The sequence below is a fragment of the Trypanosoma brucei genome, chromosome 8 (genome assembly GCF_000210295.1).
Source record: "Trypanosoma brucei gambiense DAL972 chromosome 8, complete sequence".
Taxonomy (NCBI): Eukaryota; Euglenozoa; class Kinetoplastea; order Trypanosomatida; family Trypanosomatidae; genus Trypanosoma; species Trypanosoma brucei.
Genome location: NC_026741.1, coordinates 2,009,049 through 2,030,178, shown reverse-complemented (window position 1 = coordinate 2,030,178; position 21,130 = coordinate 2,009,049). Strand labels below are relative to the sequence as shown.

Sequence of the window (21,130 nt, the reverse complement as noted above, 5' to 3'; positions counted from 1 at the left end):
TCATTTCCCATCAAATCCACCAAAGAGCCCCCGAGCGTCGGTACTTGGCGACAATAAACCCCATTGAGCAGGCGGTGATGTCAGTTCGGCTTCCCCAAGAAAATCAGTGGCCTCAAGAGCTGCGGCGACTTCTTCCAGGCGAGGGCAAAATGGAAGGTGGCGGCGCTGAGTTGGCGCATCTTCAACCCATCCGTCACGGGAACATTTCATATTGTCATTTCCCCCAATATTGTCATCATTCGTAGCGTCTGTGCCGTCGAGGGGCTCCGCAGTTGATGCGACAGAAGAGGGAATCGCATGCCTGGTAATGTGTGCAAGAAGTCGCTCCACTGTAATGTCGGAATGTGTGACGCTCTCATCAGTAACATCATGCTCCGTAGCGCCAGGGGCACTATTTTGCGCATCACCCTCATGATCCTTAGATGAGTGCTGCGTGAGGGAAAACCCTGACAAAACTGTCGTGGCTGTTGTCGATGATGATCCCTGCACGTCCTCTTCCTCCTCCTCTGTTGGAGTTGCACCAGTTGCCGGCTTAGCCGTGGATAGTAATTGAACTGAAACAGCCTGATTCGCATCCTTACCAGGAAGTTTCCCAACACGGAAGGCAACACGGTCACCAGTGCTGAGCGCACGGAACCCCTGCATTCGGATGTATGACTGGTGCACGAACACATCACCGACCGTTACGGGCGTCCTCAGTAATGTGGCTTGGGGTGGTGATGCGGTTTGTTGCGAGTTTTGGCCATCAGCATCACTCACAGATCCCGCCCTGTTATCCACATCGGGCGGGATGACCTGCAGATGATGTGTTGCCGTAAGGAAACCGAAGCCACGCATCGGGTTGTACCGCTTTACGACTCCCTCATACCACTCCCCAAGTTGATACATCATTCCGTTTCCGCGGCGGGATGGCAAAGTAGTGGGCAAAGATGACGGGGCTCGCGCTGCTGTCAACGCCGCTCCGGGAGGCATCGGCCCTCCTGCTGTTGGTGCCGGACCATGTGGCAGAACAACATAAATTGGCTGTGAAGAGGGCGGCGGTGGCGACATGGAAAGATTCCAAGCACACGCTGGCATGGCACCCGGTGGCAATGGGCTCATATTGCTGGTACTGTTAATACTGCTGTTCCCACTCATTGTGGGATGTTGTTGAGGGTGGGGATGGAACTGATGCACGTTACCACCACCACCGCTGGTGATAATTATGCCACTGTGGCCACGAAACCCGAGTTGACTGTTGGGGCTGGAGTGTTGGACGCTGGGGCTGCTGCCGGTGAGGCTCGGTGGGGTCGAAGCTGCGGATCCGCGCGAGGGCGGCGGCGGTGAGGCTATCTTACCGAGCGGAACCGCGGCTTGCCACGACGCCGTGGGATCTGAATAAAATGTCGTTAATGTCCGTTGACCCGGCGGAGTCGCCACAGGAGGGCCGCCCATCGAAGCGTTGAAGGGGGCAACGGCATTAAATGAAACTAACGGCACGCCGTTGACACTGCATGGTGTCGTGTGAAAAAGCATAATGGCTGGCCTGGTAGTATCCCCTGTCGCTCAATATAAGTTGCAAAAAGAGGGAAAATGAAGTAAACAAGTCGCTTTGTTTTTTTCCTCACACACACACTTCTTCCCGCTTCACTGATGTAGTCTGACAGCCGTGTACCGAATCCTCTGCTTCTTCTCCTTGTGTTCCTATAGGTTACTGAGTGGAAATAATCCCTAACGGACGCTGAACCACAAAGGTGGGTCGCAGTTGCTTCTAAAGTTCCAAGTATTCACTCACGTCCTGAACGCACTTCTTCTTTCCCTTACTCTTTGTCCCTTCTTGGTTTAATTTTTTTTTCTCTTAATAAACACGCAATGTAACAAGTGAATGCACTCTGAAAATGTATGTATATATATATATGTATATATATATACTTTACACTGTGTTACAGAAAAATGAAAATGAAAATTGAAGATGGAAGACGGAAATAGATATGAAGGGAAAGGAAGGAATTGCGTGGGAAAGGCCCACAGAATGCAGAGACTTAAGGGAGTAGGGTAAAAACAAAACAAAAACAGAGAAAACGAACAATGAAAGAAAATGTAGAGTATGCGTCCGCGCTCGCATATACGTGCACTAAGCGGCGTGTTAACCAAAAGGGAAGAGCACCCGAGCATGGGGTGCATAGGCATAGTAAGGTAAAACAATAGCAAAAATAACGGTAAAAATAACAAATGAAAACAAAATGTTTAGATCCAGGAATTAGGGAGAAACTGCACACGCATGCTTTAGCACATACTCAAAAATGAACGAAAAGGAAGTGGCCCTTAAAAAGGATTGAAAATAACAAGGGTATTACACAAACGGATAAACAAAGCATATATACGGGTCACCGTGAGCAACCTTTGCGATTGTTAACGAGCTGTTACGACAGGTTTGATCATCTGTGGGATCGTGAGCATACCTCCCAGAACAACAGCAACAGCGGTAAATGCTGGGCTGTCAAGCAACAAACGAACCAACAACATCTAGTCCACACCGGCAGCACACCACGCGGGTGTTACTCTGTTGATTCAATGCCCCACGGAGTTTCTGCTGCACCTCCTGTCGGGCGGCGTCTGCAGTTTCCACCGCCGCACAAAGTTTCTGCAAGTCCGCCTTAAGAGACTGTAACACTCTGCGGCGGAAAGATATGTTCTCCGATGAGCTCTGCACGAAAGCCTCACGTTGATCTTGCTGCTGCCGAAGTCGCAGCCGAAGCGACTCTACACAACCTTCACCATCGCATTGGTCTTCGGCAGATGCCTCGCCTCCCTTACCTGCAACATTGTCAGTGTTACTCTCCTTTTCTACGCTGTCAGTTCCGGCACTGTTGCGGTTTTGATTCGCCTCCCCCACCACCGTTGCGGTGAGGTCCTGCAACCTCGTCTGCAACCCCGCAACTTGGCACCGGAGCGCCTCAGCTTCCAACACTCGCTGCTCAGCAACGGCAGACAAATTCTCCAAACTGTTCTGCGGATTCCACCACTGCAATAACGCAGCCTGCACAGCCGCAGCACGTCGTGAATATTCACGTCGCTGTCCTTCAATTTTGCGACGTAGTTCCCGGTCCCTCGCTTCACCTTCACGCCGCGGCCGCCGCACTGCCTCAAGGTGACTCTGCTGAGATCCCGCCTCTTCCCGCTGTTGATCGAGCAGCGACCGAAGGCGAGTGATTTCGCGATGGAGAGCGTCGAGACGCGGCTGCTGCTGCCCACGAATAAACTCACGATGTGTACTGTTAACTTCCTGTTGTTGATGAATCGCTTGTGTGAGTTGGTTGAAACGAGCCTCCTCCTGTTGCAGAGCCTCCTGCGAGCGCCGCAGGGCAACCTGGAAGTTGTGAAGGGCATCTGTAGCCGTGTGATCCAAGGAACTGAGCATCACGGATAGCTCCGAAAATAATGACAATAATAGTAATAATAATAATAATAATGACGGAAAAGATAGATAATCTGTCGGATTAGCCTCTGTCAATAAATGCGCGCACACAAACACACACACACACACACACCTTTCTTTGTTCTGTCGATTCTATTGAGGGAATTTCGTCCTTGCCTGCTATCAGTATAGAAAATGATGGGGTTGAAAACTTCGCGACGTTAAGACGACGACAATGTGGCCCTGTTGCAAGCAACAAGATGGACTTCGCAAATGGCAGTGTACACACACACAAACACAAACACAAAAACGCATACGAGAGGCAAACGCGACAGCAGCAATTGGATCAATAATCAGGAGTGCCTCACACCACTCAGCGTGTAACATTAAGCAATACCATATGTATACACACACAGACCAATAGCAATCAAAATGCACCAACACAACCAATTCACCTGTATTGTACATCAATGGTCAAAACTAGAATGCGCCACGCATATGCCCGCCGCCCCAACCATGAACACATCAGCAGGCGGTGGAAAAAAAAAAAAAGTACTGCTAGACAAACGACCCCAGAGGTAACCGATGGAATACACGCAAGTTGCGTGCAAAAACGAGGGCGCCGCAGTATGATCTTTAAAAACGAGAAAAAAAAAACGTGGTTACAAGGAGATGGAAGGGGAACAAAAACGACGACAAAAGTAATCTCTAACGACTATACAGCAAGTTAAGTTGGATATTCCTCTATCCACTTGGCGTCGTCAGCAATCTTATTTTGAAGAAATATAACCCATGGAGATCACTTCAGTTCCCAAAATAGAAATATTAAAATGACTGGCTCACACAAACCCATCATTTCATCGGTCTCCCCCACGTCTCCCACTTGCAACTGCTTCACTACATCTCCTCACATCAACTACAAAACAACATAAAATCGAGCACGTGGGAGCTTAAACACAAAACACACAAAAAAAACTATAGGGAAATCAATCTATAAGAAGAGAAACAGACGCCATTTGAAACAAATGACGCTCAACTTACCTGAACTCAATGGCACCACCGCTCGAGTCAAACTCAAACGCTGGACAGAGTGGAAGCGAAACCTCCACATCGTTGAAGGCGACGCCACAGTCCACACCACTCCGCACAAACCGAATGGTCCGGGCAGCCACGTCCAGAACACACGTAACCTCCTCATCCACGAGTATGGGGCCTGAGCACATAAAACTAGGATACGGCACATCAGCCATGGAGAGCCGAGGGCAATACAGCGTCCCGCGACCCAAGTGAAGGAAATAACAGTTTGGGTATGACAAGGAGTTCAGCGCCGGGGAAAACACCTCAAGGGGCAACTGCGCGTCAGAAAGTCCCACGAGAAGATTAGTGCAAGGTGCAACAGCTCTTATGGTGTAGGTGAAACACGGCGGAGAGCATGATGAAAGTGCGCTGGCTGGAGCTGCACGATGATCCATCGAGAAGCTCTTGTGATTAAGCGCACCCAGTGCTGAACAAGATATGATGTCAACAACAGAGGGCAGCGGCAATCGGCGGATGCCGGCGCCACTTTCCGACACTTCAAGTCTGCCGCCCACAGCGCCAAAAGTGTGTCGAGACCGCACATCACCAGTGCGCGACCGCCTGGGGGGCGATAACGGCGACTGTGCCGGCCCGAGCTGTTGCAACGCGTGATCCTCATCACGTGGCGACGGAGTCACTTGCCTCAACGCCATCGGCTCTGCGGACACCGAAGCGTTGCCAGTTTCTTCAAACTGCGGGCGCGTAGAAACCGTCGCAGGGTCTGACGAAGCCCCCGCCCAGTTGCTGAGGTCAGCCATGGCTAACAATGTCTCGAGACGCTCCTCCAAAGCCACTGTTAATGCAGGGATGAGCGGATCCCCAACGGCAACGTTGGAAACAGATAACACATTGGACGCGGGAGGACTCCCCCCTTGCCCTCGTCCCTCATCTATTTTCTGCATGGCGAACCGCAGTAACCGCTGCTGTTGCTGCAAACACTCTACCAACCGCTTATCCATGCCACGAAGCACCCCGTCGGCAGCTGCTTGATAGGACAGAGACTCGAAGTACGGCAAGACTACATTTAGCGTGGATACAGCTTCGAGGAGCTTCACCACGCAGCCCAGCGTAAGAGCTGCATCTGCCACTTGTGGCGCTGTGCCACGTCGTGTGGGTGGCGAGTTGACTAAATGCGTCAGTTGGTACTTGTCGTCATGTGGCTGTTGGGGCTGCTCCTCTGGCACTCCATAACCCCCAGCAGACGTGAGCGCACTCACCGCATCGACTACTTTTGTCTGCAACGCAGCCAGGTGCGGTTCCAACCGCTCCTCTATGCACTTAACAAGATCTGATGTCGCCGATTCCGTGCAGGTGTACGATGGTTCCGGCGACGGCGCAGTTTCTCCGTTCGCCTGCGCATTCTCCTGCTCACCACGTGATAGCGAAGAACTGGGCCTGTCAACTGCATGGGGCACGGTACCATTGCGCACACTAGGAGATCGCTCCTCACCATCGTCACCCTTTTTACAAGGAAACAGGAACTGTTGAGGGTTATGCCCCCCACCATTACAGTGGTATGAACCATGATGATGAGTCGACCTATCATCATTATTAACGTCGTCACACTCGTTTAAGAGCAAACTCGTGGTGTCACCAGGCAACGGAACTGGTTCATCTTCGGGGAGTGGTGGGTCGTCCCGTTGCCGCTGTTTCTGCCTCTGCTTTTTAGTTTGTTTTTGCTTGGGGCTGAGTTGAGCTGGCGAATCATGCAGTACTCCCTCCGATCCATGCTGTTTCTGCCGCAAGTCTGCAACAGTTGTCCGCAGCCTTGCCACCTCTGCGCTCGCTTCTCGTAGAAGTGCCTCTGCCTGCCGACCCCGTGCAAGTTCTCCCTGCAAGTGCTTTCGGGAGGCCGCCAAGCTTCCGCGACTATCCTCTGCCTCTAACAACAACTCCTCCTGCAACGCATTTAAGGTCCGACGCAACCTCAACACTTCGGCCCGTTGCGTCTCGGCAACTGCGGCCATGGTAACACGTTCTTGAAGCAACTGTTGCTGGAGCTCTCGGTATTGCCGTCTGTAACCGTCGACTTCCTTTTCTATCTGAGCGGTGGTCGAAGCGGCGGAGGCATCTCGTGCCGCGAGAATTTCTTCGTAGCGTTCCGCCTGCTCTGTGAGTTCGCGCTCCTTTTGCTTGTAACGACGCTGAAGCTCTTCACACCTGGCCTGAGACTGCTGAAGCGCCTTCGCCTGCCTCTTTGCCTGTCTCCTGGCCTCTTGTCGCTCACCATCCACCAAGCTCGTTGCCTCTTTAAGCTGGCGTTCCATCTCTGCAACCCGCTCTTCTACAAGTTGATGACTTTGTGACTCACGACAGAGAGCTTCATCCCGCTCTCTCAGCACCTGGTGATGACCGCTCAGTTCGTATTGTGCCTCCTGCAGGCGGGCAGCCAGTGTCGCCTCGGTTTGCTTACTAGCTTCCGCTGCGGCCTCCAACTCCCCAACACGCTCCTTCATGAGAGACTCAACCTTCCGGCGCTCCACAGCAATAGTCATGTTCTCCATCCGCAGCCGCTCCACTTCAATGGAAAGCACCTCCACCTGCCGATCACGCAGCTGTAAGTCCTCTAGCGCTTCGCGACCTGAAGCGGACACACCCGCGAGCGCCTGCTGAGCTGCGTGTAACTGCCCCTCCAGACCCCGCACTCGTTCCGCTGTGGCTCGAGCCTCTTCAACTGCCCGAGTCTCTGCTGCTCGGGCATCTTGCAACTGCCGCTCCATCAGACGCCACTCACGTTCCTGCAACCTTTGCCCGCGTTGTGCCACTCGCCGCACCTCACCTTCGTAATACTTCTCGAGTAGATGCGCTCCACCCCACTCCGAGTCGCCCGGGCGCCTGCTATTGAAAGGTCTCTGCGGTTGTGATAACTGTGGCGACTGCGACTGCGACTGCGACTGCGACTGCTGCTGTAATTGTGGCCGCGCTAGCTGGGGTTGCGCTTGTTTAGCCGGTGACGGCGGTGGTGACAGTTGCGGCTGTGGTTGTGGCTGTGGTGATGTGGCCTCCTGCTGCAGTTGGGGACTTGTTGAGAGGAGTTGTTGCTGACGCTGTCGTCGAGGTGGGCTAAAAAGCACGACCTCTTGCCGTGTCGCAGTACTGAGGCTCCGCAGTGAAGCGGAACGGCTACAGGCGAGACTCCCCGGTTGTTCTTGCAGGGCCTGCACACGGAGGTTCTTCCACGATTCTAGTTGCTGAAGGTAAATCCGGCCGCGTTGGAAAGCCTCCTCCTCCACGCAAGATCGTTTTGCAACAGCGCCAATCCCCGAGCAGTCAACGTAACTGGTGCCCCTGGCGTATGAGGCAAAAGAACGATCCCCACCGCTTTTTTTACAACTGTCACCACTACAAGCACTTACATCTCCAACAGCAACTTCATTACCTATCATAGTTCTGTCACTCCCCGACCACATCACAGTTCCGTCTGTAGGCACCGCGCGTGGGGGACTGGTACTATCACTACTACACGTAGTACTATGTGGTAAAGATGCAGCAGACTCCCTTCGGATGCTATGCGTACGACTGCGAGAACCAATTGGTGTTGACATGCGCACACGCTGTTTTGTTCGGAAACGCTGTTGGGGACGTCAATCAAGGCACCGGAGACGTGGCAGTGATGGACAAAAAAAAAACGGCGGAGACTCTCTTACACTCGTTTTCGTTAACCGTATTTGCCCTCAGTTCCTCCTCTCCTTGCCCACCAAAGCAGCAAAAACGAAGGGGGAGAAATAAAAATGCGGGTGTATAAAAAACACTAATGCTCTGTAAAAAAAAAAAAAAAAGAAAACACCCTCACACGTAACAATTATACACACGAGTAAATTTTTCTGTCCCACCACCACCACCACCACCACTTCCCCGTGCACTATTGTATGTTCGCCTCTTCTCCTAATGTCGTGTTGCTGTTGCTGTTGCTGCTGCTGCTTCTGCACCCCTGCGATCTCCACTGCTGGCTTTTATTTATTTATTGATTTATTTATTGTTCGTTCGTTTGTTTGTTTGTTTGAAGATGAAAAGGAAGAGGAGAGAAAAAAGGGTGTACGAAGATGAGGGAGAGGGGAAGAAAAGAAACGTTAACAAAAAGTGGACAAATAATCATTCAAACAATTGAATGAAAGCAAGTGAATGATGGGCAGAAAAGTTACTAGAGCTAAGGAATGAAAAGCAGAAGCTTGTGATTCGCAAATCTCTTTCACCTTCAAAATGTGTGGGGTAGAGGGGTGTGGTAAAAAAGAAAAAAAGGGGAAAGAAACGTCTCAATATTTCAAAAAACGACAGCACAACCCAGTAAAGTACTGAGTCATATACATATACATATGTATATATATATATATATATGTATATGGGGAAGGCATTATTTGTCCTAAAAGTACCCCACTTACTTTAGGCGGAAGAAATGCAATATATGACCAAAGGATTCGTGACTATAAAGACCCTTTGGGAAAGGAGGGGGAAAATGCGAACAGTGAATAAAAGGACAAAAACAAGGAGCATTAGTGGTCACAATGCACAATCATATAAATATGTGTTTATTTATTTTGGGACCGTATATTTTCTTTTTGTTCCGCCCGAATCCTTCTTTCTACGCCTCTTTGGGGTCACCTCGGCATGCACCGTTGAATTTATAATCCAACATGCAATATTGTTTATGAAACTTATCAGCTCAAAACTATATCCCACGTGCTTGTGTTAAATTGGGTCACGGTCATACAATATCATCACCTTTGCTGCCGTTACTCTCACAGCTGATGAACCTCCAAAACTGTGCAAAAATAAATATTTAAAAACGCCTCTGATCGCTTTACCATGTTCTTTTCTTTTTTTTTTTCCACCTTCTTTCTTTTTCTTAAAAAAAAAAAAACATTTTAATTTATTTTGCCTTACTTCACCCATATATATATATATATATATATATCCACACACACACACACAATATCACGTGCCCTCATTCCTCTTTACACACCCCACCGTATTTCATCACTACACAAATGCAACAACATTTAGCACTCAATTCATCCTCTCACTGGCCTCGTTCAATCATAGGCAATAGAGCAAACAAAAAAAAAAACCTCCTTTCTTTTTTTTATATATCTTCATTTTCGTCCGTTCACAACCGTGTAAAATTTAAAAAAGAAAACCTGCAACCAAACTAAAACAAAAAAGATGTGGACAAGTGATGTGCACGGCAAATGTCGCACGGAAGCAACTGTTGCTGTATCTCCATCTGGCACCGAAACAAAAAGAAAAGAAAAAGTACACGTTTATATAAACATAAGAAAGAAGGGGGGACGAAAAAAAAAAAAAGGAAAAAAGAGAAAAAGTAGAATAGAATGTGGACTGAAAGAAGGGGAATGCAGAGGCTGGTTGAGTAGGTAAGTAGAAATACTTTTTTTAAAGATATATATATATATATATATATATATATGCCTGTGCCGCAACATCACAAGTCACAATCACCAAAAGCGTATATGTCCCGCAGGTCCACTACTATATTTGAACGGTGACAACGCCCAATATTTACTCTTCTGTTACACTCTAGTACACCAACACAATACATATAGAAACACATACATGTATATGTACATGGTTCTATATGTATAAATAAATAAATATATATATATATATATATATATATTTATATATTTATATATATGCACGCACGCACAAATAAGATCACACACCGCAGTGCTTACGTTACAGATCATCATCATCGTCGAGTTTCGTTCCAACGGCAATACGCGGCGGAGCCCGTGACGCCTCGCTTTTAATTGGTCGCTCAATATAAACACATTCCTTCGGAGGAAACAAACTCGACTGCCCGTCGCGTATACATGCGGGAATACTCATGACTGCACGGCATCGAGGGCACATGGCAAGGCTGGTGTTTTGTGGTAAGATGAGTACACTGCGGCATTGAACACATGAAACGCTGAATTGCCTCACGGGCGTCACGGAGGCACAAAGCGGGCAGCGGACGGAAGGGGCCCCGATGGGATACGCGAGGGTTACTTGACAACTCTGGCAAATAATTTGTCCCGTGCAGCGCGGGGCAGGAGGCATAATCCCTAATTATTTTATTTGCTTCTACTGTATGCTACTTTTTTATTTAGAACAAACCGTTCACACTAGGCCAGAGTTCTATATTTCTTTTTCACAGGTTTGCCTATGTGGTTGCTCTTGCTGGTGTTTAGGCTGTTTGCTCGTTTGTTTCTAGCACTTTCAATCCTGCCTTATTTTGTGGTTTTTATTTTCATATACAGCCAATCAAACAGAACACGTGTGAAAGACATACCACAAATAAGAACCGAGATGAGAGACGGGAGCAGTTGAATTATATGAAGAGATAGCGTTATTATAGATTTATTTTATATGCTTCTACCAGTTCGGCAATAGCAGTGGAGTATACGCACAACCGGTGCTCGTACATTAAGGTAGAGAAGGGGAAGGACCTGCATTAAACCAACGAGATAATTCAAGGGCATCATATCAAGTCGCTATTTCACCCTCACTACGCAACGGATTAACCACGCATCGGTCTCAAGCCCAAAAGAAAGGAGTAAAAAAACCAACGGGGGAAGTGTGGAAGCATTAATGTACCGGCAGAAAGCGAAGGTATAACTAACCATACAAGTCCTTAAATAGATATGTAAAGTCTCTGATCTCAAACAAAAAGAACACAACGTAGGCCCTCACAAATACGCGCGGCCACTTCCCTATTCATCAAAACTCTGGTAAGGAAAAGATTAGATGAAGTGAAACCCTTCAAAACAACGCCACTTAAAGCATTACGGTCCATTCACCCACGCAATAACGCGCTAGTCATGCCAACATCCTTTACTTCTACCGTTTTTCTACTGAACCTTCAAAAAGAAAAAAACGGAGGATGGAAGGGAGGGAGGAAAAGAAAAAACAGAAGAGAAGAGAAAAAGAGGGAAGGTAAAATGAAATGTGATTTACACATGTGGAGAGGAATAAATCCCATGCTTCACAATAACAGAAATGCAGTTGCACAAAACGGCGAATGGAAACAACTGATAAAGCAAAGAGTAAGTGCAGTAAGTAAATGTTAAAAGAAAGGAGAAAGAATCATTACAACAGATACTAAAGAGAAAAGAGAAAAGAGAAAAGGGAAAATCAAACCAAAGCAAAGCAAATCAAAGCAAAGCAAATCAAAGCAGAGCAAAGCAAAGCAAAGCAGAGCAAAGCAAAAGCAAAAGCAAAAAGAATGATATGTAATGTTGAATACAAAAATATATGTCCCACACCCCCTTGAAACAAAGGCAAAAACAAAATGTCCAATAAACATCCGCGACCATCACCCAAGTTAAAGACTGATTTTTCCTTCCTTAAGCTTTGATGTGAGCAATTTAGGCTACCGTCACCACAGCTCATATTGATTCCACCGGCATGAAGAAGAGTTTAAATCACATTGGTCCTTTTTTTTTTCATTAGTAACATGTTATGATTTTCTTCTCAGCCATTCTGCCTTGCCTGTTGCTGTTGTGAATGATTGTCGATGGTGTCTTTAATAAATTATTATTATTATTATTGATATTCGACATTTACATGTTTACACATATTTTTTTTTTTACGGTACATTTGCTCGTTGCTGACTTCGTAGTGTTTGGTGCGTCTTTTGTCGCAATATCCTTCACTGAACACGCGAACTGGAAGTCCCGCAACTACGCACGGTTAAACATGTTTAAAAAAGAAAAAAGAAAGAACCCCCACATAAGTATTACTGACAGTAAGTGAATATAAGTGAGAAAGCGAAGAATATTTTTTTTTTTGAAAAACGAAAAGAAAAAGTAGAAAGAGTCGGCTCCATATGCAGAAATATCAACAAAAAACTGCTTTCACACGTTAAGGGAAGAAAAAAAAAAAGGAGGTCCCGCGGGAAGCGGCGGTACATTAATATCGATTGTGGCGGTAATAAGTAACAACAACAGCTGCAGGAGCTCTCATTCACTCCAGCACCACCTCCGCGCTATTCCCTGTAAAATATATTTGACTGCCCGCTGAGCATCTGCGCCATGGCAGCGCATCCATCATCTGCATCATCGTCTTCACTGCCGTCATCATTACCCTCCAAAGCTGTGCCAGCGTGTGTGGGCGACATGTGAAACCCCTCCCGCTCCACGTCCAAATCCGGACTTCCCGCATCTTGAGCTTTGATGTCTTCCAACATTCTCTCCAATCGGCGCTGTTGCCCAACAAAGCGCGGGGTGACACCAATGAAATAACGCATGCCATCATGCTCCACACGGCGTATAACGTAGCGATCCACCCGGAGTGGCGCTCCGGTTGTGGGGTCACGCACCCAATACACATCCTCCTCACTGGCTTCGCGGGTCTTGAGTGAAATTATTTTGATCCACGAGAGAAGAACCTCTTCCACATTGGTTGCCCGATGGGACACAGTGTCCAGTTGATGTTGTTGTTGCCGTCTTTCATTAGGTCCCGCACTCACACAGTCGCGGTCGAAAGGAATGCACACCCAGAAGGCATTCGGTGGGGCCTCGCCCGGATCCTGTAGGAGTAAATTAGTGGGGTGACTGCCTGCAAAACTCTCCTGACTTTTTTGCTGCCCACCGGGTGTCGTCGGTTCCATAGGTGTGGAGGCGCTGGTCACACTTTTCTTGCTATGCACACATATCGCCTCGAGTAACGTGGACGAAGATGTTGCGGATGTTCCGTGCAGTGACAGCCGTTGTTGCTGATCAGCGATCTCCACGGGAGTGCTGCAACGGAGAACGTCACCCTGATAAAGCCCCATACTCGGCATGTCCTCAGCCACAATGAACACATCATTGGCGAGCTCTGGCTCCGGCATTGGCATACCACCGCGCAAAAGACCACGGTAATTCCACGGGCGTGGTACTGGCAAAAGATTATTGTCAACCGTCTGTGTAAGCTTCTGAGCGAGCATAAGACACCCCCGCCGAGCGTACGCGGCACTCGCCCAAATGCACAGCCGACCACCTTCCACCCAAATGCGGAAGCGGTTCCGTCGTGTTGCCAAAAGCGACGTGGCCTGGAAGGCTTCACGCTGCGGGGACGCTTCAGATGGTCCACCGCCTGCAGAGTCGGAGGCGCCTTCAAGCGCCCACGGCGGGACGCGCACATGTGACATACTCGTAACGGAGGGATGTGTTAGTGGTGCCGCCTGCACATTCACGCCCGACATGAGGAGAATCGGAATGGTGCCATCAGAATTGGTGTTCTGTGCCGGGTGGAGCCTTAGTGACTGTGCCTCCACCGGATCAAGGAAAAGTTGGTGGGCAGAAATGGCATTGGGTACATCCTCTTCAAAAAGGTACAGTATATCTGCCTCACAACGGGAAGATGCCTCCACCGCCTCGCGAGTTCCCTCAGTGCCGTGGAATGAACCCACACGTCTTCCCGCTCCTCCGCCCCGGCGCGGTGCACCGCCTTCCAACAAGCCACGAAGACGCACTCGCATCTCCCGCACAAACTGTAGCATCGGGATGTTTGATATGGGTGTCCGAAGAATCATGGGAACCATTGGAATGTATGGAGCTCGGATACGGGCCTCAATACATTGTCGGACGTACATGTGGACAGCAAGCATCACTACGTTACCCAATATCTGGTCGCCGACATCCTTGTCAACGAACATTGTGGCCTTCAGCATATGCTGCTCCATCACTTCGCCATGCACAGTCACTGGGATTATGGAGGGAAGAAGCCCAAACATACCGAGCACCTTAACCGTTGAACCAAGGAACTCAACCCCAGTCTCAGATGCAGATTTGTGTGCCTCAGACCGCGACACAATTGCACATGGAATAGGACGAAGGTAATAGGCACTCGATGAAGTTACATGCGTACCACACGCATTGCGGTGCGTGTGCTGCTCCCTTCCCTTCATGAAGGCCAAAGCATCAGTGTAGCCACTGGTGTAAGCGCCGGAAGCAAATCCAAAATATTCCTCGTACGAGCGGCCACCAGCAGTCCCATAATCCCTTGATTTCTCCGGTCTTTGCAGTCGCTGCTTTCGCTGATGGTGCTGCTGCTGGCGGATCTGCTCTTCGTATCGTGTCCGAAGCTCCTCATCCGTTTCACACATGCAGTACTCGGTCTCGCGCACGAGTCTGTGATATAGTCCTGAGATATCATCCGTGAAGAATGTCTCAAAGTGTCCGACCTTTGCGGAATCATCTGAATCAGTTATGTTGATATTACGGACGTGGGCGGTCGTTTGACAATAATAATCGGATTCCCAATCCGTGTCGGCGGGGCGTGTTGCTCGATAGTAATATTTGGCGGTGCGGTGGTGCTTCGCCTGGAATAAATGCGTAAAAAGAGGGCAGCTCTCACTCGGAAAGAACTCACTGGTAAGAGGAACTAAAATAACTTCACTCCGCCTATTGCGCCCATGACGATGGCTATACAAACCGCGGTGTTGTGTTTCCCTGCTCGGCAGTGCTCCCATATTCGTCACACACACACACCTCACGAAAAAATTAATGTAAAGAAAAAAAAAAAGGAACTACCACACACACCTCTCCTCTCCTCTCCTCTCCTCTTTATCTCTGTTGGGTCCCTTCCGTTCTAAATTCCTCTCTTTACAAATCTGTCTTTTTTTTTTTCCTCCTTCTTTACTTGGGTCTCTTCTCAAGGAAAAAAAAAAAGACAAAAATCCAACAAACCCCTAACCCTTAACCCCACTCCTCCCCGATCTCAACTGATCAAATTACAAAGAAAAAAGACACTGAAAAAACGGCACCCGCTCCACAATGTAGGGAAAGGTTTTTAGTCAAACGGAAAAAAAAAAAGCAGAACGATTTTGTTTTCCTTTTAAAAAAAAAATGGTCAACAAGAACCCTAAAGTCAATGCTATTATTATTATTATTAAAACAACTGATGTCAAGAGTAAGCTACTTGGAAATACCTTTATATTCTAACTTGTACGCCCCCCCCCAATATATATTTATTTATTTATAACTATACTTCCTTATATTATTGGATTTACTTGTTTTCACCCCGTCACCTTCTTTTTTTTCCTTCTCTCACTTTTTTTTTTAGAAAAAGGTTTGAATTGCTTTATTTATCTCCTGTCAATCCCTCCCTTTCCACCCTTGATGGAATAACCGCGAGTAGTAAATTAATGGCGCAATGACGGTGGCGACTTGTGGTGAAAGCGAATAGATCGATGGCGCAAAGAAAAAAAAAACTCCTTCAATTCCTCACCCTTTATATAAAAACAAATGTGTATAAATATATATGTCTGCACAAGAAATGTGTGGCGCGGCACGATATATTAATAAGAAAACTAATACGGATGTGAATGTGTTTGTATAAACCACAGAACAAAGAAGCGATAGCACGTGTGTGTTGTATATCTTTTTATATAATTGCGCCGTTCCCGGATCCCTCTTTCTCTCTCCGTCCTTTTCCCTCTTTTTTTTTTTCTTCCTTCCTTTTTTTTTCTATTCGGGGTCCCCCTCCAACCACAACTACTGTCACGCCTTTTTCTCCCTTTTTTACCTTTTTCTCTCCTTTCCCCTTCTTTTTTTTCCTATTATTTATCGTTTTTGTTATTCCTCTCTTTTACTTCCACGGACTCTGCGGTGGCAAAATATAAATCAAAAAAAATGACAATGAGGGTTATCTAAGATTTAAAACACACACACACACGCACAACCGCTAGGTTTGTGTTAAAGTAACACACTGTAGTTGAGGGAGTTAGTGACAAAGAAAAAATGAATCCACGCGAAGAGCAAAGCAGAAACAGAAAGACGGGCGGTAGAAAATGGTGACAATTATGATTTTAATAATGAAAGATAAAATTACAAAGGAGAAAAACAAAAAAGAGGAGAAAAATGCAAATGCAGATGCAAAGAGAACAAAAAGTTACAAAGTAAACGACTCTCTTACTTTCCTTCAATTTATTTTACTCTTGTTTTATTACCTTGTCCCGTTTTGTTTAAAGCAGAGGAGCGATTGCTGGACGAAAATTTAAAGAAAAAAAAAAGAAACGAAATTTTTTCCTATGTATAAATATGTATATGTATGTATATACGTATGTAGTACGCGTACAGAAGGAAGTTTACAATTTATTTATTCCTCTTTCTCTGGTGTCGCTGAAAGATGCAAAAGAAAAAAGAAAAAAGAGAAATGAAAAAAGAAAAAAAAAAAGAAAAACTATACTGATTTGATACTTCTTGTCAGTGCGTCGTCAGGACTCCCCCTCTCGTTATTGTTGTTTTCTTTTTCCTGTCTGTTTGCGTGTTTTCAAACCCCCCCCCTATGATTTAATATTATTCCCGTTATAGAACTCGATGCTTCCACACCTCTGGTTTTGTTTCCTCCCGTCTCTTCTTTCCCCTCCCGCAACAACGTATATTCCACACCGCTTTTCTTTTCTTTTAAAAAAAAAATTTAAATCAGCAAAAGTCAAATTTAACTATATGTGATCTTCTTTTATCAAGAAAACGAAGGAAAAAAAAACAGACGAATATTCAAAACGACGGCACAGGTGCTACGCGGAGACGTGTCAGCAATAGAATGGCCTCTTCACACGGAAACGCGCGTTTGTCCGTTTTGAAAGTTTGCGTGTGCACTAAACAACGGGGATGGGACTTTTACAGATGCACTCCGCCCTATTCTGTTTCCTCACTTTATATGTGTACTTAAATGTATATGTATATATATAAATATGTGCGTATACGTACAACTAACTGCCACTTAACGTATTATTCTCTCGTCTCCTCTTGCTCTTCTTCACTTGCTTGCTTGTTTGCTTGCTTAATAGTTGCTTGTCTTCGGCTGGGCACCTACACGCGCACAACGTCCCCCTTGGAGTCCTTTTTTCTATTTCTATTTTTTTTTTCGTTTTCTGCTCTCTCCTTCTCTTGTTCCAAGTACCCCAAATGATTTTGCTTCCCTATTATTCCCTCTTCCTTCTCGCTTTTTGCCGTTTCTTCGCCACGGTGCCCCCTTCAGAGGAAAGAAAGATGAAAAAGGCAAACAGCAAAGAGGATGCGGGAATTGCGGTATGGCTCGAGGCATAACATCAGACAGGAAATAAATAGATGGATTAATACTGATGATGATGATGCTAATAATAATAATAACGATAATAACAGTAATAACAATAACAATAACGGCAAGCCGTGGCACAAAGAAACTCCACTTCCGCGACGTAACACAGACTGCGCGTACTGGACAAAGGTTATCGTACCGCTTTTTGGCCGCCGAACTGTTGGCACATTTCCTTTCCGCATCACCAATTCCACACACACACACACACACACACACAAGCATATACACGGTTTCACTGTTAACACCAAATGCGTATTGCGGCACTTTCTTCTCCTAATTTCCACGGCAGCTGTACGATTTAACTTGGCATACCACGCAACACTTAATGTGGCATCTGCTCACGTCCCCACTTATTCCTCAAATATATCGCCGCGCACTCACCAGTCATGCACAACATAATGTTGCGCGTTGTCCTTCCATACGTGTAACTCATCTAACTGGTGCCGAAGGTAATAGGCGCACACAAGAGCTACAGGACCACCTCCCAATTCATCCAACTCCGTGCGCAGCTTCATGACTCGTTCAACCATCGAAGAAACTGCACCTGGTGCTTCATTCGGCAGCCGGGCATACAACACACAGGGAAGGCAAAAAAAACCTGCAGGCATCGCTACCTCGAACCCGCCGCACACCTGTTGAATACAGACCCCAGCATCATCGTCACCGCTAGTAGCAGACTCAATAAGTTCCTTCACCAAAGAGAGGTGTTTAGAAGTGGGAAGCGGGCCAAGCTCAACACTGCTGTCAAGACTGTGCCCAATGCGCACCTGTCGTATGCGCTCCCGAAGGTAACGGAGTATCGGTAGCACATCCTCGTGGGGAATGAACGCCACGTGAAGTGGGTGCAGTGTTCTCCCATTGCAGTGAAAGGCGTGATGAAAGAAATTTTCAGCTACACATTCCACGTGTGTAGGCGCTGAATCTGTTTTCGCCACTGCCGCGCATGCCGTCAATGGGATAGAAGGTGAAAATGACTGTGATTCCCCTTGGGAAACACTAACAATGGCAACCGCAGGTTTAGTCAACCGATGGTGCCAATCAATAGCGTACAAGGCGCTAATATCCGAACGTCTCACTTGGCCATCCGACAAGTGGACGGAAAACTGGTTTGTTTGGCCTTCTGTAAAGCCGTTCGTCAACCCTACTAGCTCCAAGCCTTCACGGGCGCCACGTACGCCGAAAGCCTTTTCAAGTAAAATTGAGTGTTCACCGCGATACAAAATGATGTTTATAGGCTCCACGGTATGCATACCAACCCCCCGATCGCAGCCCTTGTCATCACTAGTGGCACTCCGACTGTCGTTTTCGTTAGCTTGGCAGCTGAAAGAGCGGCAAAGCAACTGCATAAGCCACAACGCGGAGAGCGGTGCTTCAAGTGATGGCAGCCAGACGACCACATGACCTCGCAAAAGAGCGGCGGCAATAGCCTCAACACCTCTCTGAAGGGGGTAATTGGCCGATGTGTAGCACAGCGCTACCGAGGAACCTCCACCAGTTGCACACCTGATACCGTGACAGTTGATACCCCTGTCACTGCAGCCCAACGAACGAAGTAAGTCCTCCACATCAATGGTCTCGCTGGCGGTGACCGAGGCGGGGCACCCACGCAGACGTTCCGCGCAACTTCCGACGACGTTTGCCGCCAACCCAATCGAGTTCCGAGCTTCACGCAAACATATTCCCGTAGCAAGGGCCTCCGCTGATGCCAGTAACTCAGCGTTTTGCCTTAGGATGGCCTCCAGGCGCTCCAACGCGCGAAGTTCCACAGAATGAGAAAGCGCCTGAGCTTCATGCATTATTTCGCTGAGCGCACGCGCAGCGCCATCAACTGTGTTGGCTGTGAAAGTGAGGATCCCAGCTCCATCAGAGGGACTCTCTACCACAACAGAAGCAGCGCTACAAGCAAATCGACCGGAGTAGTGGTGTGCTTGGCGCAAACGCCCGCATATGTACGCAGAGGGAACCGTGGAGTGTGATGGTAGAAGTTGGCTGTAAGTTTGCTTCCATGCAAATCGTAGTGGTGGTGTGCGGCAAACAAACCCGCCACAAAACTGCATGTCCTTCTTATATCGAAAAAACAAAATATCTTAATATACGGAAGGTAAGGAGAACGCTGGGTCCTTAGCCGAACCGAAAGGGCGTTGCGCTGTTGAATTACAGGAAGTCCCTTCCTTGGGTAATGCGTATAAAACAGGCTGATCGATGGCGGTAGCACCAACCGTCAGCTTACAAGCCGTGCACATTCGAGTGATAACTTCAAAAGCCCAAGACCCGTTGGGGTTCCGCCCCGCATGAGAAGGGTCAAAGACGATACCTTTAGGGTGCCCACGTCGAAACTGCATTGCCTTCTTGCCCGAAGCAACTCGGTCACGCGGAGAACTCATGCGACAAACCAAAGGGTCTTCCCCTTACCAGCGTGAACACCAGTATCCTTTTTCAAGATGGGTGACAGAATGGGGTTACACATCGCACGTGGTAACATCGCGTGAGGGTCCGTAGACAAAAAAACGCCTTTCATGGCACCTGCATGCACGGAGATACTGACTCTTGCTGCAACCTCCATCACCTCCGACGCAATGAGGTCGAAGCAAGGCGTTGGGAAACACCTTGGCAAACTCCCGGCATCACAAAGCATAAGCAACAAACCCGAATTCCCAGGTAAAGTATGGTGTAAATAGGCGCAATCAAGGACCAGCAAAGCAACACCCGTGGAGTGGGTTGAGTATAACAAGGATATAAAACACAAACGACTTTTTGTTCGGCACGCGAAATGATTCCCGACCATACTGTGGACGGGAATGAGGAAGCCTCCGCGTGCACTCGACCCTGAAAGCGTCATATTGGCTCGAGTCCACTCAATTCAGAGATACGCTGCAGACTTCGGGTGGCACAGCACGCCGATTGTAAACAGGGATACCGAAGCTTTTAAGCATTTGCCGAAACTGGAACGGCGCAACGCTATTCTCATGGAGTCCCCCCTAAGCGCAGTAGTAGGGACGAACTCGGGGTCGTCCCTTGACACCGGTCAGTTCTGAACAGCACAACTACCACCGTTCGTTGGAACGAACACTGATAGGTGCAGCCCTCCATAGACTCGCATCAGGACTGTAATTGATTCAGCATCGCCTTCTAGGAATGTTTTGAGCATTGAAACAAGCAATGTCTACTGCATGAGCAACACCCTACCCCCTGTCCCTCGCCTCAAAGACTGTTTAAACCGCACGCCAAGATACAACCTCCGTTTTCCTGTCTTTTTTGTTAGGTTGTTTGAAAACAACAATAAGAATGATCATTCGCCAGCGCACAGCGTGTAAACACCGCCAGCTTCGGGAATATCATAGGCTGCCTCCCCAATACTCTCCCATGACACCGAAAAAAATGCACACGGGAAACAACCCGCACCAACAGATTATTGATCCATGCGCTCTTGCGCGTGTGCTCTGCTAAAATGGAGGTGTTCGTTACCAGCACTAAGGCGAACCGAAAAAAGATTGAGAAAGGGGCGAGAGAAGAAAAATAAGGATGGTTTCGGCTACGATCAAAGAGAACAATATTGGGGGGCATTAAGGTAAAAATGTTTGGTCTTAGCAA

The 21,130-nt window shown here is 47.7% G+C and overlaps 8 protein-coding genes across 8 annotated transcripts; all 8 read right to left on the bottom strand.

Annotated features, from left to right (window-relative positions):
• On the bottom strand, nucleotides 1-1,515 carry TbgDal_VIII8170 (hypothetical protein, conserved; the record flags this gene model as incomplete). Its single annotated transcript, XM_011777848.1, has 1 exon — nucleotides 1-1,515. The coding sequence occupies one exon, from the start codon at nucleotides 1,513-1,515 to the stop codon at nucleotides 1-3; it is 1,515 nt and encodes a 504-aa protein (XP_011776150.1).
• A 964-nt stretch (nucleotides 1,516-2,479) lies between these two features.
• On the bottom strand, nucleotides 2,480-3,400 carry TbgDal_VIII8160 (hypothetical protein, conserved; the record flags this gene model as incomplete). The annotated part of the gene is made up of 1 exon (XM_011777847.1): nucleotides 2,480-3,400. One exon carries the CDS (start codon nucleotides 3,398-3,400, stop codon nucleotides 2,480-2,482), a length of 921 nt encoding a protein of 306 aa, XP_011776149.1.
• Nucleotides 3,401-4,434: 1,034 nt separating this feature from the next.
• TbgDal_VIII8150 (hypothetical protein, conserved) lies at nucleotides 4,435-8,019 on the bottom strand (the record flags this gene model as incomplete). The annotated part of the gene is made up of 1 exon (XM_011777846.1): nucleotides 4,435-8,019. One exon carries the CDS (start codon nucleotides 8,017-8,019, stop codon nucleotides 4,435-4,437), a length of 3,585 nt encoding a protein of 1,194 aa, XP_011776148.1.
• A 2,146-nt stretch (nucleotides 8,020-10,165) lies between these two features.
• On the bottom strand, nucleotides 10,166-10,531 carry TbgDal_VIII8140 (hypothetical protein, conserved; the record flags this gene model as incomplete). The annotated part of the gene is made up of 1 exon (XM_011777845.1): nucleotides 10,166-10,531. One exon carries the CDS (start codon nucleotides 10,529-10,531, stop codon nucleotides 10,166-10,168), a length of 366 nt encoding a protein of 121 aa, XP_011776147.1.
• A 1,927-nt stretch (nucleotides 10,532-12,458) lies between these two features.
• Nucleotides 12,459-14,927, bottom strand: TbgDal_VIII8130 (hypothetical protein, conserved; the record flags this gene model as incomplete). Its single annotated transcript, XM_011777844.1, has 1 exon — nucleotides 12,459-14,927. The coding sequence occupies one exon, from the start codon at nucleotides 14,925-14,927 to the stop codon at nucleotides 12,459-12,461; it is 2,469 nt and encodes an 822-aa protein (XP_011776146.1).
• A 2,989-nt stretch (nucleotides 14,928-17,916) lies between these two features.
• On the bottom strand, nucleotides 17,917-19,596 carry TbgDal_VIII8120 (hypothetical protein, conserved; the record flags this gene model as incomplete). Its single annotated transcript, XM_011777843.1, has 1 exon — nucleotides 17,917-19,596. The coding sequence occupies one exon, from the start codon at nucleotides 19,594-19,596 to the stop codon at nucleotides 17,917-17,919; it is 1,680 nt and encodes a 559-aa protein (XP_011776145.1).
• Nucleotides 19,597-19,919: 323 nt separating this feature from the next.
• On the bottom strand, nucleotides 19,920-20,378 carry TbgDal_VIII8110 (hypothetical protein, unlikely; the record flags this gene model as incomplete). The annotated part of the gene is made up of 1 exon (XM_011777842.1): nucleotides 19,920-20,378. One exon carries the CDS (start codon nucleotides 20,376-20,378, stop codon nucleotides 19,920-19,922), a length of 459 nt encoding a protein of 152 aa, XP_011776144.1.
• Nucleotides 20,379-20,797: 419 nt separating this feature from the next.
• TbgDal_VIII8100 (hypothetical protein, unlikely) lies at nucleotides 20,798-21,103 on the bottom strand (the record flags this gene model as incomplete). Its single annotated transcript, XM_011777841.1, has 1 exon — nucleotides 20,798-21,103. One exon carries the CDS (start codon nucleotides 21,101-21,103, stop codon nucleotides 20,798-20,800), a length of 306 nt encoding a protein of 101 aa, XP_011776143.1.
• Nucleotides 21,104-21,130: the final 27 nt, after the last annotated feature.